This window comes from Manacus candei, unplaced genomic scaffold (genome assembly GCF_025592945.1).
Source record: "Manacus candei isolate 608988 ecotype Guabito, Panama unplaced genomic scaffold, ASM2559294v1 h1tg000010l, whole genome shotgun sequence".
Lineage (NCBI taxonomy): Eukaryota > Metazoa > Chordata > Aves > Passeriformes > Pipridae > Manacus > Manacus candei.
Window position 1 is genome coordinate 6,252,979 of NW_026138058.1, and position 21,710 is coordinate 6,274,688.

At 41.3% G+C, this 21,710-nt stretch overlaps 1 protein-coding gene across 2 annotated transcripts in view; it reads left to right on the plus strand.

Moving 5' to 3' along the window:
* The first annotated feature begins 4,616 nt into the window (after positions 1-4,616).
* Positions 4,617-21,710, plus strand: part of NRG1 (neuregulin 1) — a 451,521-nt gene continuing 434,427 nt past the window's right edge. For both annotated transcript variants that reach the window (XM_051777556.1, XM_051777560.1), the window contains exon 1: positions 4,617-4,641. In XM_051777556.1, the coding sequence (XP_051633516.1) occupies positions 4,637-4,641 (5 nt within the window). In that variant the 5' untranslated portion in view covers positions 4,617-4,636. The remainder of the gene's footprint in view (positions 4,642-21,710) is intronic.

Here is a 21,710-nt window from a genome sequence, read left to right on the forward strand (position 1 = left end):
AATTCGTTTTGTATCCATTACTGCTCTACTGTGTTTCAAACTGAGGTCCAGAAAACTCATAAGTCTCTTCTGCAAATATTTTTGCTGTGTGGTCCTTTTGGAATAATTCTAATGAAGCTCGGCCTGTTGGGTGTTTTTCTTAGGATGTATTGCAGGGAATTCATGTTTAGAAAAAAACTCCAGTGCACATTTCAAAGTCAATTGTCCACTCGAAATAATCCTTCACAAGCAAGAACACAGACTACTATGAAAACACTTAGTGAACTGCTCTTAAGAAGACGATTCAGACAAACTCTTGGTCAGATTTCTATTCTCTAGGAACATTCTTTACCTTCTTACTCTTTGTATCTGTCTCTTCCTTTTTTATGTCATTCCTAGTCCCAAAGATGTAATGTAAAATGAAGAAGTCTAGTTACTAGTTTTAATAAAGTAACTGCAGCTGTTTGAAAAACTCAAGCTACAGTTGTTGGTAAAAAATTGTGGATTTCTATTCTGGACCAGGATGGAAAAAACACCAAAATCTTGAGAAAGTGTATGTGAATAAATGTTGAAACATTTTGAAAATTTTCATGGACGTAGGATGTTTCAGTAATTCCAAATTTAAGTATTTTCAGGTTGAATCAGCAGTGAGCTGCACTCCTAAGGCCTTTCGCATTCTTGCCTCCCTTCTTGTCTTGTGTTTCAACTGGGGAACACCTCCCATAATACCTCAGTTTTAAATTTTGTTGTCTTAAAAGGGTGTAAGAAACCTGGAGTTAGAACCTGTGACTAACTGATCAAACACCTTGTCATATGGGATACTAAGGAAAAAAGGAAACCTGTAAACAGGATAAGCAGAGACACAAACATAACAGAGAAATGTGACTGTGACAAACACGAGAAACAGGATGCTGCACACATCCAGGGCTCTGGACACTGTGTCCTATAACCTAAGGAACTCTCTGCTTTTGTGACGCTTTTAACCTTTTTTTGTAATTGATAACCAATATGGCTGCTTCACCCTCATGAAAGCATCTGAAAAAAAACCTCAGAGTTCTGTGGCTCAGATATTTTGGATTTCAACACTGCCTGCTGATAATCACACATTTTTGAAACTAGACCTAATTTTTTTTTTTTTTTTTGGCAAGTGTGAAGTATTCCTGCCCCTGAATGTCATCAAATTCTCAATCACAGAGAGCCAAATAAAACTGATGAAGTGTGTACACAGTAGTTAACAAAAGAGGCAACTAATTCAGATCTTCGAGACTTAAGTCTTCTCTAGGACTGTTAATGGAGGAATGGAAAAATTTCAACCTGAAGGGTGCTGAATGGGTGGTGGTTCAGTTCTCCAAGACACTGAGCATCTGTAAGAATCAGCATATTTTCCCCTTTCACTGAAAGCAGCTGTCCACAAGGATTAGGCAGCTTTTCTGAGTCAGGATACAGTGTGGTGAGAATTCCCACTGCTGCTGTTGTAACACCCAGAGCCACCAACACCAAACTCTGGCTCACAGGGACACACAGACAGCACATGCTCAACTTCTGTTCTTTCCAGTTTGCTGCTGTGTGAGTTGTCCATAGATCCTACCACAGGGCAGAAGGAATGAGTCCTGCAATCTGCCAGCGTTGACATGACTTGTTGTGAGCAGGACTGGACAGCCTTTGGTGATATCTGACATGAATTACAAAGAGTTACTGGTAAAATACAGACATTACTCCCTGCAGCAGGCCTGATACTTAGAAACAGAAGTATGACAGTAGTTTGATGCATGTGTTTACCTGAAGTTTGTCTGATCCATGCTGTCAGCACACCCTTACGTGAGTTACAAGGGGTTTTGAAGTTTCGAACTTGTTCTAAACGTAGATCTGTTTAATGATGCAGAAGTCTTGTCAGCTGCCCTCGAGGTGCAAGATGCTTTGTCAGGACCTGTTCTTTGTTATCTGTTCACCATTGCTAATCAAACAAATGGCTTGCTGAGTTGTACCACTAAAGTTGACACAAAAGCTGTGGCATCCTTGTCAACCAGAGAATGAAATATACATGCATTGAAGCCTTGGAAGTTGTACTGAGAGTTTGATTTTGACATCTGCATGAAGCCACGTGGGGATTTCATGAAAGTCACAGGAATATCTGCTTATGTCATCCATACTTCTTTGCTATACAGATGAGTCATGCTACAAGTGGAATTTATTTTTTTTTAACATTCTTCCTGGTTGCTCTTGTTAATTATACCTGCAATATCAAATGTAAACTTGGGTTTTTTTGCTCCAGACTAAAACCCTGAGTCAGGAAGGTGCTTAAACACATGGTAAAGTACAGGCTGCAGTGCTTTGTTGAAAAACTGTAGGTATAAGAACATGTTTAACACAAACATATGCTGAAAAGCTTTCCTAAACTGAGACTTTTCCCCAGAATAGTAATTTCTTAGATGGTAGCAGTAACACAACGATGCTCTGAATTGACTTAGTTAACCCACGGTGGCATTAAGGTGTGAAATTATTTGTTCATTTTATGTTTAAAACACAGGTATATGCGAAAATTAAAAAAGGAGCATTTTCTTGTACAAAGGTGATGCTTCCTGCTAGGTTGTTCAGTATTTTAAAGTATAAAGATTAATTCTGTTATTAAAATGACATGGTGAGATGGGAATTTCGAGTAAACTGGATATTAAAATGAAGGAGTCTGATCACATAACAAAGGTGAATTTATGTCATTGGCCTGTGGCCAGTTAAGGTGGCCTGCTTGCTGGAGTAGAGACTAAAAGATACAAAGGGAAGTTTTCAAGGCATCACTTTTCAGAAAGCCAAAAATTACCCACAAGCTGTACTGTCTAGAAATATCTGAGCTCCAATCACAGATTTCTGTGCAAATCAGACCTCTTTGTTAGTCACTGCTTAAATTAGGGATACATTGAAGTAATCAGTATTCTCTTCAAAAAATTTTTTTTGGCAATTATTCTTCATTTTTTCTCCTTCATATTCATTGCTAAGAACTCATTCAGGAGCCTGATACTGAAGTGCACACGCTGGAGATGAGGCAGCAGCTTAGTTCTTGTACCATGAGTTCAGATAACCATACACATTCCACTGGTTGAAGCTGTTCCTATGCACTTTAAATTTTAGATTTGGCTTCGTATATGGTAAAAACTGGCTAGTGGATAGGAATATGGGAAAGATATGCACGGGACAACCGACCTAGAAAATACTTGGAAAATTGGCAAGAGCTTGGGGTTCAAAGTGTTTTGAACAGCAATGCAAAGTCTAGCATGTGGCTGGTTAGTAGTTGTGTCCTCCTGAAATACTGATACTGAGGCCAAAACTGTGTAATGTCTTTACTAACGACCTGTACGATGGAACAGAGTGTGTTGTCAGCAAGTTTGCAGACAGTCCCGGACCGAGGGGAATGTTAGATACATTGGAGAAGAGGGATGCTCTTTAGAGGGACCTAGACAAGCTAGAGAAAGGGCTGATGGGAACATCCTGGAGTTCAGCATCAGCAAATATCAGGTTTAGTTTGGGCTCCCCAGTTCATCTTAAGACAGACACAGAGCCCATGCTACAAGTTCAGTGGAGTCCATTGATATATAGAAGGGACTGGAGGATGGAACACGGCAAGAGGGGCAGCAAGAAGTGCTTTTGTTCAGGTTGGGAATAAGATGGTGAAAGGGAGCTCTTCTGGCTGTCATCATCCTCTTTGTGCCAGGGCACTGATATAACAGAACTCCTCTCAGAGAGCACCAAAGGCAGAAGACACTCGTTGGAATAAAGGGCTCTCACAGGAGATTGGAAGATTCTTTTCTTTCCTGGAAGGGTGTCAGTGCCTAGGCAGGGAGGACCAATGACGCTGAAGGTTTCTACTCTTGAGCATCTTCCCAACTTCATGGCCCAGAGGAAACAGGTGAAGTGTCAGTTTGGCCCACCTGTGAGGTAAGGAGGAATCTATGAATCAGTAGATGGGGGATTTAATCTAAAATCGAAAAATCTGGATTCTTGAGTGAGCTCTTCCAATATTGAATCTTGCTGTCTGTGTTTTTTCTGCTGTTTGCCAACTGTGTCCCGTTACACAGCCATGCAGAGACCAGAGTTCTTGCTTCGTGTTGAATTAATTGGGAGCATGAGACCCTTGCTCTAGTCTGAGCCCAAACCGGGCACAGCGTGGAGGTTTTTCTCAGTGGGGAACTCGTCGGGAAGCATGTAGACTACCCCCGGTTATCGCAGATCACCCACGAGCGATACGATTCACGAAGGGAACTTCGGTTCACGAAAGGAACACGCGGCACGCCTGGCAGACAGCAGACGGCGGAGAAGGCGGGAGGACAAGGCGAAGAAGGGCCGATGAAGGCACGAAGCCCCCGCTCACCGCCCCAGCGGACCCGCGGTGCGGGCGGGGGGGCCGTCCCGGCGCGCAGGGGGCGGGCGGCGGGCGGGGCGGCGGGCAGCACCATGCGGCCGCGGCTCCCCGCCCTCCCGCCCTGGAGCTGCGCGGCGGCGGCGCCTTCCGCGGGGCGGCCGGGGCCAGGCGAGCCGCCGCCGCTGCCCTCCGCATGGAGCCGCGGCCGCCCGGCGCCACCGCCGCCGCGCTGAGAGGGGCTTCCGCGGCGCCGGGGGCGGCGGGCGGCGGCGGCGGCGGCGGCGGCGTCGGGGCGCCCTGCGGAGGATGTGGTGAGTGACGGAGGCGCCGCGGTGTGTGTGCGTGTCCGTGTGTCCGTGTGTCCGTGTGTCCGTCTGTGTGTGCGCGCTCCCGGCGGGCAGCTCGCCCGCAGGGCCGCTTCCCCCGGCGCCGAGGCGGCGGGTCCCGGCCGGACGCCCCGGGAGCTCCCGGTGCGCTCGGGGCGCTGTCCGCGGTGCTGAGCACGGTGCTGTCCGCGGTGCCGAGCGCGGCGCCGAGTGCGGTGCTGAGCGCGGTGCTGAGCGCGGTGCTGTCCGCGGTGCTGAGCGCGGTGCCGAGCGCGGTGCTGAGCGCGGTGCTGAGCGCGGTGCTGGGCGCGGCCGGTCCGCGGCCGGTGGGAGCGGAGAGACGCGCCGGGGAAGGAGGGTTTCCTTCCCTGGCTTTCCAGCCCTGGGGTGTACTGCCGATGCTGTCTCGGCTAGGCTTGGTGTGAAAATATCCGGCCGAGCCTTGGTCGGTCCTCCCGGCAGGGTTTGTGATCCGGTCATCGCAGAAAGCAGCCGGCAGATGAGACCACGAGTAGTCGGGTGACACCAACACAGCTCGGGGTAGCCATCCAGAACCGGTGGGGTTTTCAGTTTGCATTTCTAGACAGTATCTGCTCAACATCTGCTTGCAGCAGACGAGATAAAGTAGCTCCGTGACACTCTGCAGTTTTGCAAATGAAAACATAGACCCAGTTTTTGCTGTGCCTTAGCCTAAATGAATTTGAAGTTAGGTGAAGCTTGGCTGCATTATTCTTATATTTTCTTGGTCTAGAGTCACATCTAGACTAAGACTGATTGCTGTGGAACAATATGTCCTTACTCTGGTGGGTAAATACATTTCTTTTAGTGAAAACTTCTCTGAATGTAAAAGAAGTGGTAACTATACACTTCAGGTCTGTCCTTCTTGCAGCCCATGTTCAGCTTCTCTTTCCTGCAGCAGCTAGACAATCTGCTCCTTCATTATCCTGGCGTATTTTTTGTAACAAATGTTCTTCATTTGCATAGAAAATGAACTGCAATGTTGCATTTTTGGTACTGTGTTCATTTTTGGATCTTTAAAAAACATAATTTCTCAGAGCTGCTCTGTATGTGTGTGTGTGTGTGTAGGTGTTAGGAAGCCATACTTTGAATTCAGCTATCCACAGGTCTTAGTGGGAACGGAACCCAGCAAGCATTTTACTGTAAATCTATGGCACTTGGAAGAATGTTTTTTAGTGAAGTTGAAGGAGTTTGCCTGTTTACAAGGTAGTCATTACTGTTTATCTCAGGTGTTACCAGACAAAGGCTCGAGAGGAGTCAAACTGTGTGATCATAGGGCTATTGTATAATCAGGCAGGCTAGCCTTGGGTAAGGACTATTCCTCAGCTGCATGAGAGCTGACAAAGTGTATTTCTAAAGGCAAGGTTCTGTCTACAGGTTGAAAACTGGGACAGACATTTAGACCTGTCTAAATGGAAGTCCATGAAAATCTTGGGTCACAGGTCCCTTCAGTATCTACCCAAACTCCTTTGTAGTTCAGTGGGATCTATATTTCATTTGTTGGTGTGTCCCAGCTTGTAAGTCCTATCTCACGCTTGCTGACTTTGGACTCTGCTTTTTTGATCAATGATATTAGACTGTTTTCTAAATTTGTTTCTGAGATGAGAATAGGTCATTTTGCTTGAGCTTACTTGGAAGAAAATGTTGGTCCTGTGCCCATTGTGGTGTTGATTGCTTCTCTTTTGTCTGTGGGAGAGAAAAAAGGGCAATTCAAGAAAGTCATGGTCTGCCTCACATTTATGACTTTTCCTTGTGTGTTTCCTTGTGTAAGTGCTTCAGCTGGCTTTAAGCAGACCTCACCGTGGGAATAAAGAGTCTCCAGTGTTTTGAAGGCAGAGACATAATTTCTGAAGTCTTAGGTTTGTAGGTGTCCTGTTGACTTGATTAATCGTGCAAATAATTCTAGGGGCTTCCATGCTGGACTGCTTATCTGACTAATGACAAGAAATACATGACACCTAAGTAGAAACCCGTAGAAGCAGATTAATTGGGAGACAGAACCTCAGCAGAGGCATTCAGCTGGCTTTCCTCACCTTTGTGCGGAAGGCAAAGTGGGGCACTCAGCCTAAAGCTACTTGTTGCTCTTGCTGCACCCCTGTGTCACCTCATAACTTCTGCAGGGCTGTCAAATGCTTCCCATGCTGCAGTTGCAGGAGGGGCAGGAGAGCACTGACCCACAACTGGCAGACGTGGGTTCTGATATAAGGAAGAGCTGTACATTTGTTCAGTCAAGCTTGCTGTGCAGCCCAGATGCTCTTATTACAAGTACCCATCACCTCTTGCAATGTGTTTTGCTGTCTTCAAGTGGCAGTTACAAAAGGCAGAACTCAAGTATCCCTGTATTTGAATGAGCCAGCTTTGCATTTATGGGTGATAGAGGTGACTGTTTCCTTACACAGTGGAAGATGTGACCAGTTGGAAAGCCAGGGGGTGTGTGTTGTGTGTGTTGATCATAGGCAGGCATTTTAACTCTCTTGTCATTTCTCGAGACTGTCACAAAGCAACATCATGAGGCCAGTAAAATCTTATTTGTATTTATGTAGACACAAATTTGTTCTGCAAAAATATGCTTTTACCAAGAAAAGTTTGCTTAAATCACTGACCAGGGTGCCTAAAAATCCATTTGATCTAATGAACAAGTAAATTTTATTTTTATATAATAAGTATGTGAAATGCAGAAGATTTGAAAAGTATTTTTCATACCTACTCATCAAATCGAACTGCCTGTAGATGGTTAAGTTTGCTTTTAAATGTAAGCAACTTAAAAATGCATTTGAAGACCCAAGTTAAAAATAGTTGGCTTGCTGTTTGCCTGCACCAAGGAGTCTATTTTTGTCTTTATTCAGTAACGTGCACACAGGCATTTCTGGGGGACGTTTCAGGCCTCCTCTGTAGCAATCCAGCCCCTGGATTTGTGTGCTAAATCATTTTGGTTTGGTTGGCAGTTGTATTTCTCCCTGGTTTAGAGATGTTTCTAATCAAATAGATAGGGAAGGAATACATAAGCTTATTCTAACCTCTAAACACGTTTTTCAGCTCACTCCAGGAACAGTGACATGATTTCACTGTCACGTTTAAAACTGCACTGAAATTCAGGGGAATGCCCAAACCCGAAACCTTTAAATACTTGACTCTCCTTTGTACTTATGCTTTATAGATTTTCCCAGTACTACTGAAAATAAAAATCCATCAATAGTTCATTTTAAATGGTTTTATCTATAAACATCAATTTGAGGCTAGCTAAGATTGATTAATGTATCTCTTTAAAATAAAAGATGTTACACTATCTGGAAATACCTATTTAGGGTTCATGTGGATGCTTTGTTGAATTGAAACTGTATAGGATGAAGGAATTTCTCTTTAATTCTCATATATATATATATTTAAAACTGTATAAATTCTATGTTTAGAGCATGATATAAGCAGGAACAGATTTTGTGTATTTGTGTGTGTTCAGTATATATATTAATATGAAAACTGTCCACGTAAAGCAGGTATATGCAGTGTGGAGACCTGACCGATACCTTTTCAAAATATTGAGTTATTTTGCAGTTTGCAAGAGAGCTCTGGTTTTGTAATCTGAAAGTAATCAACTCCAGTTTCGAATCTCTTAAATTATTTCTTTGTATCTCTTGGATAGTACTTCTTGTTGAGATAAGTGCACTGCTGCAGGTCTGGACAATTGATCCTGATGAAACTCTCTGCCTGAGTGATCATTTTGAGATTTCACCTGTGTTGCTGCCTCAACACCTGCTTGAATTTTGGGGGTTTTCTCCTTTATTTTGTCATTTGTTTGCAGGGATTCAGCTGCCTGTCACTAGCTCTGACAAGTTAGAGGGTTGTGTTTCTACCTGGCTTTTGCAGGTTGGATTTTTGAGCCTTTCCGGTCTGCCTGTCAATCATTCTTGTTGTAAGGCAGAAACTTACCCTAATGGCCAAATTTTTGAGGTACTAAAGGTTTCCTTAAGAGTGACCACTCACCTTCCCTCCTTGTCTGGGGCCCAATCCTGTGGCCTTGAAGCAGGTAGGATTTTTGATATTTCCTCTGGTACTCGTAGTGTCTATGATGTGACAGGGACCTTGCATTGACAGGAGACTGCATCTTTCCCCCACCTTAACTAACTACTCCTTCACTTTGCATGCTAGAAATAGCAAGGTTGCATGACCTTCCCTTCCTCATGCACACCCACCCATCTATCATCAGTGTTTTGACTGGGATGACTTGTGCAAGGAAGGTGAGCAGAACTTGCCTCTGTTTTTCTCAAGTGCCAGTCACACTGCCCAGGTACTTCTGTGTGCATTGTCAGCAGCAGCAGCAACAATTGTGAGTATGGACAGTTTTCTTCCAAAATAATATTGGTGGTTAATTGCATCAGAATATCTGCTTTGCAAGATGCAATTCAAACTGCATCTAAATGTGAAATGGGATGATTTAAGTCTTCACGGGGGAAAGGAAATCAAGAATCATGGAATGAATAATTCTTTTCAGACAACCTGTAAATCATTCCCCTGATTTATTTATGTAGGCATGTGTGTATCTATAATTTGCATTAGGATTGTGCTCTTTTGCTTATTAGTAATGTGTTTTGATTGCATTCTGGTAGCAATTGTAATAATTTATTAGATTGCAAGCATTTCTTTTGTCCACAAATAGGACAAAAGATTGTGTAATGCTCTGGAATATCATAGGTATATTGCTGCTCTCATGCCAAGATCGTCTTCAGCAATGAGATGCATATCTAAATAGAATGCATTATGGTCATTACCTTAATAAAATGTGAGTCATGCACACCAGCACTTTCATTCTTAAAATACTTCAGTGAACTGGCATATCTGTTTGCCAATAGATACATCACACTGTGGAAGACAAATCTGTTTCTGTATGGACAAACAGTCTCCAGCATCTTCCCTGAAGCTCTGTGATCAATTTAGGGCTTTAAGTGTGAGCTCACCAATGAACATTTTAAGCACACTTGCATGATGTATGTCATCACCGAGTTTTAACTAAAACTATACATGTTCAACTACTGTAAAGTCTATTCTGACTTAATAAAGTCCTGGATTTGAAATGAGACTGTTGACTAAATATATCAGTTTGTTCCGGAGGACAGACAGAAAACCTGACTGCTTTATAGAAACTCTGTATGTGATGGTTCTGTAGGTGTTGAGAAAAGGTAGCAACTGACACCACAAATTGCTCCAAAACCAGCATCCAAGCTGAAACCTCTCAGTAGCAATTTATGACTCAGAAAAACTTGCATGTTCTGTCTTGAAAAATATATGCAATACTCTGGGGAAATAAAAGGGAAAGTTGGAACGGTACAATCTGTCAGACCCACGTCATGCATGTCCGTGCAGGAGATCAGCAGGTGAGTCAGAGGGAATTTGGGAAGTATTGCATTTGGGGGATGCTGTGGTACTTTGGTGTTACAAATGCATTTTCTCACTTGGAGGGCAGAAGCAGTCACTTCAGGGATGTGTAAGGAGCATTAGAAAATGCCAACCTCTGACAAAGACATAAATTCCTGATGCCATAAAAACATGAAATCTGCAGTGTAATTAGTCCATGTATTTTCTGTAGCATTGTGAAAATATTTTCTTAATATTGATTTTCTAAAACAGAAGTTTAAAACAGAACATTTAAAAAGCCCTAATCTCTGCATAGTACTACATCTTCTTTTCATCGTGCTATCAAGTCTTTTACAACAACATTCAAAATTAGTTCATAATCCACCTGGTTTCTGGCAAGAACAGTTGTCATTTTTTAGCTGATATCTCTATGTACACATTTGTACTGCCTTTGAGTGAAGGAGTATTTGGGGGCTGAGCAGAGGGAGGGAATCAGATTCATAACAGGTGAATAGGAACTCGATTAGTTTTTGGTACAGCTGTCCAAAACATTCGGTCTTTTTCGTGAGCACAGGCTGTGGATGGTGACTGCATTCTTCTTTCTTCTCAGCTTTCATGTTTGTTAATTCACTGTGCAAGGCTGATGGAGAACAGTTAATTCCACTGTCCTCCTTCTACAACTGTGGGAAACATATCAACTGCAGACAGCAAATATACGTTGATTCCTTCCATCAGTGAACATCGTCTCCCATCAGGCACATTTTCACGGAATCGGCTGGCAGTTTGAATTGTTCAGTATTGCTTTTTAAAAACAGCGTTTACGTTTACGGTGATCTTTTTCTGCGAATTGTTTTGAAGTGCAGAGTTTTATGACCAGCTGCTCTCAAGTGTTCGTGCTTGAGAATCTAGCACTGCATATTCTAGGAACAAACGATTCACACGAAATAAACCCTGTGGTTCCAGCAGAGTGTCTTACTGGCATGTGTTGCCTCTTTCATCCTAAAGGTGGGTGATTTCTTCCATTTTGCATATGAAAGTGAAGAACCTGCAGTTCCTGCTGGCCTCTTTGGGCCTCTTTCTACGTTGCTGCCACCCTTTGCCAGTGTTTTTAGGTTGGGGGAGAGCAAGCTGTGTAGTGGAGGGTTGCGATGTTGAATGGGAATTGTTTTATTTCTGATGAGTTTTATTTCTGCTGTTGATGGCAGAGTAATAGTGGTATCATATTATTGGTGGCTTTCAACAAATGTTTTCCTACAGGTGGTGGAGATTAACACTGCAGTGCCTGTTGTTTGAGCTGCAGTGCTGATAACAAAGACTTTGCCACAGCTGCTCCAGCCGGCAGCGAGGCAGGGCCCTGGGGGACCTTTGGCACGATCTGGTCTCTGTGCATCACTGGCCAAGAGCAGAAGTTTATGAGCGCTGTTCATTTGTTTATTTGGGACAGCTGTTTTTTGTCAGTGGTGCCCTGCAAGTCGCGCATGTTTAAACTTAATCAGAGACAACTCCTGCCCTTTCTTTTCTTTCTTACCTAAATGTTTTGCTGAGCCCTATGTGTGGTAGGGGAGGTTCTAACTCATGTTTTCTACTAGGCACGTCGGTTGTGTGGTGTCAGAGGCCTCAAACACCACGAACAAGTGGATCCTAAACATTTAGGGCTAAATCAGTTCTCTGATACATTTTTGGAAGTATCCAAAATGCTGATTTACATTAGAGTGTGTTTCTGTACTGAAGTCAGCCGTAAAATTTGCATTGACTTTCACTGACACAAGAACAGCCCCTGAAACTATTGTTGTAGTCCAGCACAAATTGCACTGGAAAGTGGCTTGGGATATTTCAGTGAATATTCTGAAATAATATTTCTCCCTTGACATCTGGTAAATTGCATAGCTGAAAGTTTCGGTAGGTATGCACACTCACTTTAAATCAGATGTTTTGCTCCACTTTGTGCACATTTCAATATACATCCTTGTAAAGGGTAGTAGTGCTTTAATAGAATAATCAAGATAAGATGGAATATCAATGAAATGCAGGGTTTTTTAATAGAGATGTGATATCTTCCCTTTAACAGTGAGCTGAAATTTCAGTGAAAATGAGTACATGGTGAAATTACTGTAGCTGATGACTGAGCCTTTTTGGGATTCATTTTATTATATAGTTTGAATTAAAAACAAAATGAAACACAATAAAGTTTGTTTAGGGGGTATTTTCCAGATATAGAGAAGATTTTTGACGAGGTTGAAGGTGTAAACTCTGAGGTGATGAATATTTTTTTCAAAACTACCATTAGATAAGAAAAGTAATACCCTTCCAAGAGGTGATTGGATCTTTTGCTGAAGATTGAGGCACTGGTATCAAGCTGTTAAATACAGATTTCAAAAGATGCTGGGGGTGAATTTAAGTAGGCATAAATCTTAGCAAAAGTACCAACATGTGAGAACAAAGATACATCCTAAAAGCACAACATAAAAGAAAATAGTAGCTTTTCCAATTATCTTTTTCCAACATTTTTTGCTGGGAACCTGAAAACTGATGAGTGGTTATGGACATTTGAGTCTTTTTAGTTTGCCCAGTTTCTTGTTAAGAAGTTGTAGGAGAAATAGGATGAGTGATTCACAGGTGTCCTGAAAATCTACTTGGTTTTTGCTAAAAGAACGAAAATCAGGAGTGCTCTGCAGGTCTGTCTGGACACCTTAAAGTTATTGTGAGCATCTTGACTTTCAGATAATTTATTGCTGTAACACGTTGTATGGTTCACATAGATTTCTGGTGAGTAGCTGGTACTAGACTTGTGACATTTTCTCTTCTTCAGCAAAACCTGCTGTGTCATGGAGAACCTTGTAGGGCACACAACCACATTCTCCCCACCCTTCAGTGATTGTGGATATACCTTCCCTAACACCAGAAACAACATAAAACATGCACAGAAAAAGCATACAGTGCCTTGATAGATGCTGTTCAGTGACTTGAGTACAGCTGGAGTGAGTTCTTGTCCAATTGTGCTAAATAAGGGTTTTGTCTCTGGCTTGGAGCCACATTTTCAATCCTTTAATTTACTTGGGATTTTCTTTTGGCAGGACGGGATGTTCTGCTCTGTTGGTGAAAATGTCTTACTTTATTGACAAGTTATGAAGGTCAAGAGAAACATTCAGTTAGGTTTGTATTCAGAGACATCATCAGAAGATGCATAGCAAGGGGGCCAAGGGAATAGGAGTAGTTCATTTACAAATAAATACAAATCAAATTTAAACCTTCTTCAGGTTTTTAACTGTAACTGGCCATGCTTTTAATTTTCAAATCTGACCTCTTTCATATATAATTCCTGTTCTAGAAGGCTAATTTTCTACTTGCCTCTGAAAATGTTGTCCAGACATGGAATAATGAATAATCTCTTCACAGGTGCAGTCAGAATCAATACTTTTGCTCCTGCTGGTGATTTGCTGTAGTGATTTTGAACACTAATGCTTCTGACTAGATTCACTGACTTTGAGATTTAAATATATCTGGAAAGTTATACTTGTGACCTAATACTATCTTAACTTCACATTCTTTCCTAACTTTGGGTTCTGGGAGACCCCTCAGATAAAAAAATCTGATGTCATTTTTTAATCTTACTGTTACTAAGAGTTTGGAAGAAGCTTATTTCATGCCTCAGAGTTGCCAGTGTTTCTTAACATTATAACATAGTTACTTAGTAGACATTTATAAAAGAAAAAAGATACTGATAAAAAGACAATTTTCTTTAAAACTCCCTCTGTTGTTCGGAGGCCTTCACTATTTCTGCATCTCTCAAGAAATTCAGTATTTGTATTAATAATACAGAATAACTATTTACTGCTGTATTGTGGTATTGATTTAATAAATCCCTTTGAAATTAACATATCTAAATTTTAGGCATTACTTTGGACACTAAGAAGGCTCTCCTGACTGTGCTCCAATTGTGACTACCTTTTGTGATTCTTAATTTAAGTTTTCTCTGTTTACAATTTCTCTCAACAAATTAATCTACCGTGGTGACTTAGTGGCAGATGAACTTTAAGATGATGATGCATCTTCACTACCTTTCACTTCTGTTTTTCTCACATGGCTTTAACTGAAAGGATTGTGTTCCCATATTTTGAGGCACGTTTCTTTTCAGTTTCATTGAGGTTTTTTTCACTAGCAAAGCACTGAAGCTTAAAACAACTTTTTATTTCTAATATTTATTGCAAAGTGGCAATTTATTTTTCAGAATGCTATATAATGTTTAGTAACCTGGCTGGCTAGCAGATAATGACAACAATTCATGTAACATGCAGAGTACTATGGTTGAACAGATGATTGCATAGAAAATGCTTTAGCTTCCCTGTGTTATTTAGCACAGGCAAAGCATAGGCAGATGTTACAAGTTTTATTAAATACGATATATTTACTGGAACATCAACATACAGGTATAGAACTAGGGGAAACAGATGTAGAGTTTTATTTATGCAGAAAAATATTTATTGATAACTAGAATTGCTACTATGCAATAGAGGTAGATGTTTGGTTACCTCTATTTCTCTTTATATATAGGACAGTTTATCTGTAGCTCAAGGTCAGTATTGCAAATTTTGTGTTCACTTGTTTCTTTAAAGTTGCAATTTTCAAGTTGATTTTAGATCTATTTTCTTGATACATTTTCTAGTTTCCTTTCTCCTATTTTGTGCCAAGTTGTTGTTCTCTTATAAATCTATAGTTCTGGTATTTTTCTCAAGAAGAATAAAATATCTTCATTATTTTTCTTTGAGGATAGTGCTTACTTTAGTGTAATATTTTGGATTTCTTTCCTCAAGTGTAGGTCAGATAGACCTTTTGTTTTAATAAGCTGAAGTCTTCGTTGTCCCTGAAAGTGGACAGTCTGTTTGTCTTCATCCCCCCAGGCAAAGACTCCGGGTTTTTTTTGAAGTCACTGTAGTGACAGAGATGTGTGTGTCTACTTGTCATTGAAATTTCATTCACTTTTCAGAGTAAGATCACGTTGGTGGGCAAATTTGGGGTGGGGAGCATTTATCTGTCATTGTTGTAATGAAATTTGAATCACGGACCTTTGCATTATCTGTGTCATCTTAAGCCACAGTTGCACATACCGGGTACATTATTAAGTACTTCTTAAAAGTCTTTCACAGTTCAGTTTCAAATTCAGGGAAAAAAGACCAGACTGCATCCAGGCAATTTGTACACAGAGATTTTGCTAGAGATGATGAACATCTGGTTTGGTTTGAAGGCAGAACTGTATTAGTTTTACTTTTGTACCCACGCAATCTTTACTACCTGCATGCTGCAAAACAGAAGGTTTGAAATCAAACTGTTTTAGACATCAACATGGAGTAGGATGCTGGACTTTGTAGATTCTGGCAGTAGCTGTTTATTGGTTTTGTGTTCTGAAATAGTCATCTGGAAGAAACCATAAAAACGTCGCAGGCTATTAAAGGATAGGAAGAGATTATTGGTACAGCATGGCCTTGAAATCTTGTTGAGTTGGATGCAACTAAGCAATGTGTGGTTTTATATAGTGAGATTCAAGTCATAGCTTTTGAGTCAAGAATGATACCTTATGACAGGAAAGTAGGATTTGGAGTAATGTGGAAACAACCTCTGTGGGAAGAAATCACAGATCATGAATGCCAACAAAACACTAGAGCCTTCTCCAGTGCAGGAACTACAAGGACATACTTTTGAATCTGCTGGTATTTGAGGCTCCTTATCTATAAATATTACAAAGTTTCATCTTGCACATGTCTTTTTTTGTGTGTGTGAACATTAGAAAATTAGACAGTAGGAGACAATAGGAGAGATTTCAGAGAAGAACTGCAAACCCAACTGAAGGACTGGAAACAAAAGGTACAAGAGCCTCAGCCTACCATCTCTACAACAGGCTAAAGATGATATAATCATTCTGTTAGAGGAAGATATCACTTGAGGATTTAAAAGTGAGACTTTTTACACACTCTCCCACAATAATTATTCATCCTGAGATCTCTGGGACAAGACCTGGAGGCTATCTGTGCAGATCTTCACCACTATAGGGAGAAAATGCATGTGGACGAAACTCCATTAGAACTCAAGCTGGCCAGCACTGTAAATGACAAACAAAAGGGCTTTTTAAAACATTTTAACAGCAAAAGGAAGATCAGAGATAACAGTGGTCTGTTGCTCGATGAAATTGGTCACCTCACAGATAGGGACATAGACAAAGCAGAAACTTTTAATAACCTGCTTTACCTTTGTCTTCAACACTAATTGTGGGCTCTGGGACCCCTGGAGTCCTGTGTTGGATGACTATGCTAATGATAACCTCCCAGCTGACCCTGAATGTGTTCAAGACTTGCTGCTCAAACTGGATGCTCGTAAATCTATGGGACCAAATGGAATTCATCCTAGGGTTCTGGAAGGGCTGGACAATGTCATTGCAGGACCTCCTTCCATTTTTTTCAACTGCCTTGGGAGTCTGAAGAACTCCCAGTCAACTGGAAGCTGGCAAACATTGTCCCAGTTTCAAAAAGGAAAAGAAGGGAGACCCTGGTAGTAACAGGCCTGTCAGTCTCACTTCAGTGCCTGGCAAAACTATGGGTAAAGTTATTTTAGGACTACTTGAAAAACACTTTAGAAACAATGCAGTCATTGGTTAAAACCAGCATGAGTTCACACCAGAGAAGTCCTGCTAACCAACTTAATTTCCTTTTATGACAAGGCCACCCATCTACTTGACCAAGGGAAACCAGTAGATCTGGGACTTGAGAATTTTTTAGCAAGGCTTTTGATACTGTTTCTCACAACCTCCTTCTGGTTGAAATGCTTGAAACACAGCTAGACATGTCCACAGTATGTTGAATGAACAATTTACTGATGGGATTGGGTCAGTTTTATTACGTTACATCAGGCTGGTGACCAGTCATCAGCAGTATTCCCCAGGAGTCACTTTTAGGACCAGTGCTCTTTAATGTTTTTATAATGATCTGAGTACAGGAATCGAAGTTTGTGAAGTTTGTCAATGATACAAAATTGAGAGAAGCTGTAGACTCCCTCAAGGCTAGAGTAGCTGTACACAAGAGATCTGGACAGACTAAAGAGTTGTCAATCACCAACCATGCGAAATTTAATGAGAGCAAGTGCTGGATTCTCTACCTTAAACAAAGTAGTCTTGGTGGTGCACACAAACTGGAGTGTGAGAGGTTGCAGAGCAGCCCCACAGAAAGATCTGTTTGTGTTGATGGCAAGTTGAGTCAGCAGTGCCCTGGCAACCAGGAGGGCCAACCATGTCCAGGGGGGCATCAGGCAAAGCATCGCCAACCAGTCGAGGGAGGAGATTGTCCTGCTCTGCTCTGACCTGGGGCAACCTGACCTTGAATACTGTGTGCAGTTTGGGGCACAACATAAGAAGGACATCAGACCATTAGAGTGTATCCAGAGGATAGAGACCCAGATGGCGAAAGGTTTCAAGGGCAAAATATACGAGGAGCAGCTCAAGTCACTTGGTTTGTTCAGCTGGGAGAAGAGAAGGCTGAGGGGAGACCCCACCACAGTCTGCAACTTCCTCAAGGGGAGCATTAAAGTGGGAGGTGCTGATCTCCTCTGTCTAGTAACTAGTGATAGGACACAAGGAAAAGGAATGACACAAAGGACTGTCAGGAAAGTTCAGATGGAACATTAGAAAAAGTTTCTTCATTGAGAGGGTGGTTGATCACTGGAACAGGCTCCCCAGGGAAATGATCACAGCACCAGAGTTCAAGGAGTGTCTGGATGATGCCCTTAGTCGTGTGATTAATTTTAGGTAGTCCCGCAAGAAACAGGGAGCTGAACTCAATAATCCTTATGGGCCCTTTAAACTTGAGGTACTCTGTAATTCATCCAGCTATGGTTTCAAGAAAAGAGATAGACTCTCTAAAGTGTTCAGAGCACTTATTTTCTGAGATGTGACATCGGATTTTCTTTTAGCATTTCCAATTTGTCAAGGTGTTTATTATTTGTTCACGTCTTTTGCCATGACATTTGAGTGACAAAAATGTCTCTCCACAGACCCTTTATGACTGTCTCTATAAAGACCAGATTGTCTCATTTTGCCTTGTCCACAAATGAAAAGTCTAGTGATATTTGTTTCCTGCCATTGTTCTGTTGTTGCTGTTGTCCTTTTCTTTCATTCACTCTGAAATGCAAAGAATTATGGAGGACTTGGGGGGATGATGTTGATGTGAATACCTGAGTAGAAATAAGAAAAGAGAAGTTGTTACTATGTTTTGAAGCTACAGCTTCTGCAAGAACATTTCACCAGGTGCAAGCTGGCCCTTGAAATTTGTTTGGTCTTTTCTCTTAACTTTCAAGGAGAATTGTACTTTGGCTTCAGTCATAAGGAAAAAGTAATTAAAGAGTCAGATTATTTTTTTTCTAAGTGCATATCTGGAAACTCAAGTGCTTAAACACCCTGGAGAACTTAAGCATATAAGTTATGACAAAAACTGCCCACCAAATGTTTGAAATAGAATGTTAGTGTTTAAGACATGAAGTGTGTGGGAAAAGAAGAAAACCCCCTGAGCAGCAGTGTGTCCCAGCTCAAAGAGCCAGCTAACAGGAGACTCAACATCTGCCATTGCATTTCTCTGCACTACAGATTCCCTCTGTTCTTCTGGACAAGTCAGTTACTATCATTTAGAAGAGGAAAAACAACAGTGTTGCTTTCGTTCGTATTTCTGAAGTGCTGGGCTATAATGGTAAGGAACAGGTACTGACATAAATCTTTGTGGCAGGAAAAAAATTCTGAGCTAGCCTCTGGCTGCACTACTTGCTCTCAGCTTCAAGGGTGACTTCTAACTTCATGTTGAATAAAATACCATGGTGCTGCCAGGATAGCTGAAGTCACAGGAAGGAACATCCATCTGTAATTGCAAGAATCAGAGGGTCTAGGAATTAAATGTGTTCTTGGGATACTGAAATGACTTCTTGATTGACAGCAGTGTTGACTCGTTGTTCCCAGCGTCTCCTCTCTGTCCTCCCCAGAGCAGGTCTCTTGCTCTGCTACACCTCAGCCAGTTCCTCTGCTGTTCTGTTGTGCTGGGGAGCACCTGAGGGATGGCATTGCTTGTATTTGAGGAGAAGAAACTGAACTACTAATACTGACAGTTCTCATTCAGTGACTTGGGTTTTTAGTGAAACCTGCTGTGGTATCCAAGGATGAGCACCTTTGGCAGGATCAGACAGATGCTAGCTCCATATGGCTGATCCTTAGAGCAGAGAAAAGGGCCTAATTACTTTTAGCATGGGCTATTAAATCAAAATGGCTTGTGTTCCCACTGAAAATACAAGAGTGAGGGTCTTTGGTAAAAAAGAAAAAACAAGGAATGCTCCTGATATTTAGATGAGAAAACCTGGCAGGTTCGAATCCTGCAATTAAAGGAACAAATGCTATCCAGTATCATATTTTTGGGAAGAAGTCTCATGCTTTAATTGTCCTGATGATTAGTCCTACTCAGGGGAATGAATCAAAAGCATCCTACTGAACAGAAGAATAATTAAGAAAACAGAGAGATGGAAAAGAGACTTGCTGAAATTTCCATTTCTTTGCATTGGTTTGTTAATGATCAGCACCACTGTTGCAGTCTTCAGCATCAATACAGAGAAGTCTTTTGAGTTTTTCTTTTCCTGCCAATGTTACTTTTCTCCTGATATTATTTCAGCTCTCTAAATCTGAATTCTGTAACCTTATCTGTCCAAGAAACATGTTGTGCCATATAGGCCTTAGTAGCACTGGTAGCAGAAGGATGGTTTGTAAATGACAAAGCTGCTGGATCAGGCCTGCCTCAGCCACAATGTGACTTTTGACCACCAATAACTCTAACAGAGATACACCCACACTGTCAGACTCTCACTTCCCTCGTCTTTAAACATCATCAGCATCTTCCATGGCAACTCAATTTTTCTGTTGCAAATGCCTATGGATGACTAACACATTGTTAGTTTATGTAATTTCCCTGCTGTAACTGTCTTAATATGGTCTATTAATATGACCTAGTGTTCCATCTTGCTTAATTCTTTACATTTCCTCTAATTTTAAATTGGGTTACAATGCAGCAGAATACCATGAACAGCAATAACTAAATCTTATCCTCAGCATTTGCTACATCCCTGCAGGCATTTTTGTTAACCTTTTTTTGTTCAGTTTGTAACACTGTAAATTCAGGTTGTAATTCATGGCTTGGTGCTGAAGGTACAGCTCAGAGATACTCAGTTAATGAAAGACACACCTCTGGCAAGCAAATCTCCCTCTGTTGTCCGGGAAAGCCTTTGAAGGACACAATAAATAGGAAGCAAAATGTTTTTTAACCAGTTGCATGTTGTAAGACTGTCCTGAAAATGAGAAATGCCTCCATATAGAAGACAAGTGATTACAGTTACAGTCACAAGCACTTCCAATAATATGATACTCTTGATTGTTATAGGACCAAAGAAGTTTTATTGAGAACTCAGGAGTAATAAAATACTCTTTCAAGCAGTAAAGCAAACTGTGAAAAACGCTGATCTGCAGAGTATGGAATAGTTTTCTATCACATCAGAGTTTGACTACTGTAAAATACTTGACTAGCCTTTGGACAACTGTGTTGTATAGTTAAGATGCTGCACAGGGGAAGAATTTCACAGATACCTGAGCAAACAGCTCTGCTTCACAGTGTGCTGGGACTGGGACACAGTTTTTGCTAATCCTTGCAGAAAAGTAGATGAATGCATAATGATGGTAAAATTGTAAATCACTGCATCAAAATCTGAGCATCTGCCCAAGCCCTGAGCACACATGAGAACCAGGGAGACATCAGCAAAGCCCAATTTAGCTCTTTTTTTCAGGACGCGCTACACGAGCAGATCAGGGCTTTTATCATCTTGCTTGCAGACATGTTTCCTGCTGTCCCTGACACATGTGATGATGGCCAGTAAGCCCACCACAATGACACAGCTCTTGTTGGGTTTCATGTTAAAGACACCTCTCGGGAAAAAAAAATGTAATTTTCTGACTCAGTATGAAAATATTTATTCCTTACTGTCTTCTGCTTTTGAACTTCCCTATACCGTGTTTGAAAGATGTTCTAATTAAAAGAAAAGCTGGGCTTCTAGTGTAATACCATAAACACAAGACCTGATGCATTAAAGCAAACAAACTAAAATTTGTAACACTTGCAGTAAGGCAGAGAGATGTCAAAACTCATTCGTTGTTTAAGAGACTTTATAAAGAGAAGCAGAAGGGAAAGGTGAGATTTCTGCTAAGACTAGGGTATTATTTCTGCTGAAAAAAGCTGCTGCCAGTGTACAGTGAAAAAGAATAAACACCTGCAAAACATGATCCTATCTCACTCTATATACTCTGGGCAATCACCTTAGGACTAAAGGATTTAAAGAAAACATTAAGCATGATGACTTAAGGTACTTTGGTAAATTGACTAAAGCTTTCCTCACATAAACGGTGCTGTGGAAGCAGAGCCCAGGCGTGGAGTCTATATATCCATCCATCCATCCCTAAGCAGTGAAATTCCATATGCTAGCTTTCAAGAGACTGTTTTAGCTTTTTCATTTTTTCTGTTTACAGCAGGCAGTAAAATTGGGGTTCTTATTAAGCTGATTCAGCAACATAATGCCTCATCTCTCTTATAGTCTGTGGGAAGACTAAATAATACTAAATAGTAAATAAT